The sequence below is a fragment of the Myotis brandtii genome, unplaced genomic scaffold (genome assembly GCF_000412655.1).
Source record: "Myotis brandtii unplaced genomic scaffold, ASM41265v1 scaffold439, whole genome shotgun sequence".
Lineage (NCBI taxonomy): Eukaryota > Metazoa > Chordata > Mammalia > Chiroptera > Vespertilionidae > Myotis > Myotis brandtii.
This window is the reverse complement of record NW_005366783.1, coordinates 370,557-373,072: the sequence shown is the minus strand read 5'-3', so window position 1 is coordinate 373,072 and position 2,516 is coordinate 370,557. Positions and strand designations below refer to the sequence as shown.

At 48.4% G+C, this 2,516-nt stretch overlaps 1 protein-coding gene across 1 annotated transcript in view; it reads left to right on the top strand.

Moving 5' to 3' along the window:
* The first annotated feature begins 1,544 nt into the window (after positions 1-1,544).
* The window catches only part of FBXO22 (F-box protein 22), a 9,789-nt gene continuing 8,817 nt past the window's right edge, over positions 1,545-2,516 (top strand). The window contains exon 1 of the mRNA XM_014546246.1: positions 1,545-1,670. Within this exon, the coding sequence (XP_014401732.1) occupies positions 1,616-1,670 (55 nt within the window). The 5' untranslated portion in view covers positions 1,545-1,615. The remainder of the gene's footprint in view (positions 1,671-2,516) is intronic.

Sequence of the window (2,516 nt, the reverse complement as noted above, 5' to 3'; positions counted from 1 at the left end):
CATCCATGATGAGAGAATCAGGGATCGGCTGCCTCCTGCACGCCCCACACTGGGGATGAGCCTGCAACCGGGCCTGTGCCCTGATCGGGAATCGAACCCTGACCTCCTGGTTCTTAGGTCCGTGCTCAGCCACGGAGCCATGCAGCCAGGCTTGTCCTGATTCTTGATTCTTTGTCCTGGAGCCTTTTCTCCAGGCTTTTCCTGGACTCTCACAGCTCGGACACACGTGTACATGGCCGGCGGGTTTTGCTATAAAGCTTCCGATGTTGCTTAGGTTGACACTATGTATCGTTGGCTGATGCTGTGCTGTCATCATTGCTGATGGTGGTTACCTTTGTTTTTTTTTTAATTATTATTATTTTCAGTAACATGGTGTCAGCCAGATGTTGCTTCTGTAAACTTAACTCTTTTCCACTGCAGTGAGTATTTGGTGGGGAGATACTTTGAACCTGTATGTTTAGATCTTGTTTCAAAGTGTTCATTTATTTACGTCTATATAGACTCTTCGTCCCTTTTATTCAGTGGCACTTGGGGGATCCCTGGCTGGTCCAGTGGATAGAGCGTCGGCCTGCAGACTGAAAGGTCCCGGGTTCGATTCCGGTCAAGGGCACACGCCTGGGTTGCAGGCTCGATTCCCAGTGTGGGGCGTGCAAGAGGCAGCCAATCAATGATTGGCTCTCATCATTTTTTTTTTAATATGTAATTATATATGTGTTTTCTTTTTTTTTTTTAAATCTTTTTTTATTTTATTTTATTGATTTTTCACAGAGAAGAAGAGAGAGGGACAGAGAGTTAGAAACATCGATGAGAGAGATCGATCAGCTGCCTCCTGCACACCCCCCACTGGGGATGTGCCCACAACCAAGGTACATGCCCTTGACCGGAATCGAACCTGGGACCCCTGAGTCCGCAGGCCGACGCGCTATCCACTGAGCCAAACCGGTTCGGCTGGCTCTCATCATTGATGTTTCTCTCCCTCTCCCTCTCCCTTCCTCTCTGAAATCAATAAAGATGTATTTAAAAATAATAACGAACTATCTCTTGGGGGAAACAATCTTAAGTGGGAAAGGAAGCAGGAAGCGAGCTGCAGAGAATATACAAGGCAGTGTGTGTGTCGGGGTGATCGTACGCACACTGGTCGCTGTGGTGGAAGTGAGGCCTGGAACATTTAATGAAATAAGGAGTGTGATGCAGGCGAACCTTCCCTCTTGCTGAGCAGTTTCTGTTCCTGCAGTGCCTGCTCAGATAGAGCAAGTGGCCTTTGGTTTCTTTTGTTCCTTTGTTTTTTTGCTGGTACTTAATGTTTTCGTTTAAGAGCTTAAATCACCATGAAAATGAGCTTCTTGAGTGAGTTGGGGATGAGTCTTCCTGGAAGAAATAATCGATGTTTCACAAATGACTGAGCTGAAAATGCGAGAGCATGAGTGAAAAAATGAATGAGAGGTGGAGGGACTCGGAATGCCAGCACTGACCGACCGGAGTGGGGACGGGGGCAGCCGCCGCCGGGACGGGGGTGAAACTTTAACCCCAGAAGCACTCCTGGGTTCCTGAGCTCTGATCCCAGTTAATTTCCTCCCTGCAGAACGTCCACATCTTGCCGCAGACCGTCCTGTACATGGCCGATTCGGACACGTTCATCAGCCTGGAGGAGTGCCGGGGTCACAAGCGAGGTGACTATCCACAGGCCACCTCGTGGGTGTTTCTGTTTCCTTCCGTGTGTTCTGTTTGTGGAGCATAGTGACCTCCATCTGGGGTAAAAACTGCTGTTTAAAACGCTAACCCTGCTATTCTGGCTTCCGAAGACATTTTCTTGCTTAAATAACGGGGAAAAGTAAGACGACTCCCCACTCCAGAGAGGCCATAAACTCTGCCCCAGACAGAGCTGTCAGTGCTGACACCGGGCCGGGCCTCGAGATCCGGTCTCACGGCCCTGTCCCAGCAAACACGACTTTTTCTCAAGAAGGTCCGGAGGTCTCGTTCCAAATTTGGAAAACAAAGAGCTGAAAAACGTATAAATTGGAAAGACTTCCACCATATTGGGCCCCAGAATCTGAGAAGCGAGAGTTCCCCTGGGCCCGCTAGCGCTAGCGAAAATGAACGGGACTCCCAATAAACTTGGCTTATGGATTAAGGCATCTTCCGATTTACAATATAACATTTGCAGTTCATTGTCGTCTCTGTCCCGAGAGTGACTTTAGTTCCCGAGGCTCTGGGCCTGCTCCCCATGGGATGCGGGACGGCGTTGCCTGTGAAGGGCTGTTTTTGCTTCAGAGATTGGTTTCTGAACCTGGCGGGACCCTGGCAACAAGTTCTTTAAATAGAAAAGTGTTTTTTCCTCATTTTTAAATACTCCCATCCTCCAGGCACTTCTTTTTATTACTGAGACAGGATGTGTGTCTGTGGCTATTCAAGCCTTTTTGTTGTTTGTTTTCTTTTTTTTTTTTATTGTCGTAAGTTTATATGTCTTCTTCTTTTTCCCCGATTGAACCCCCGCCCCCACCCCCTCCTCTCCTGCC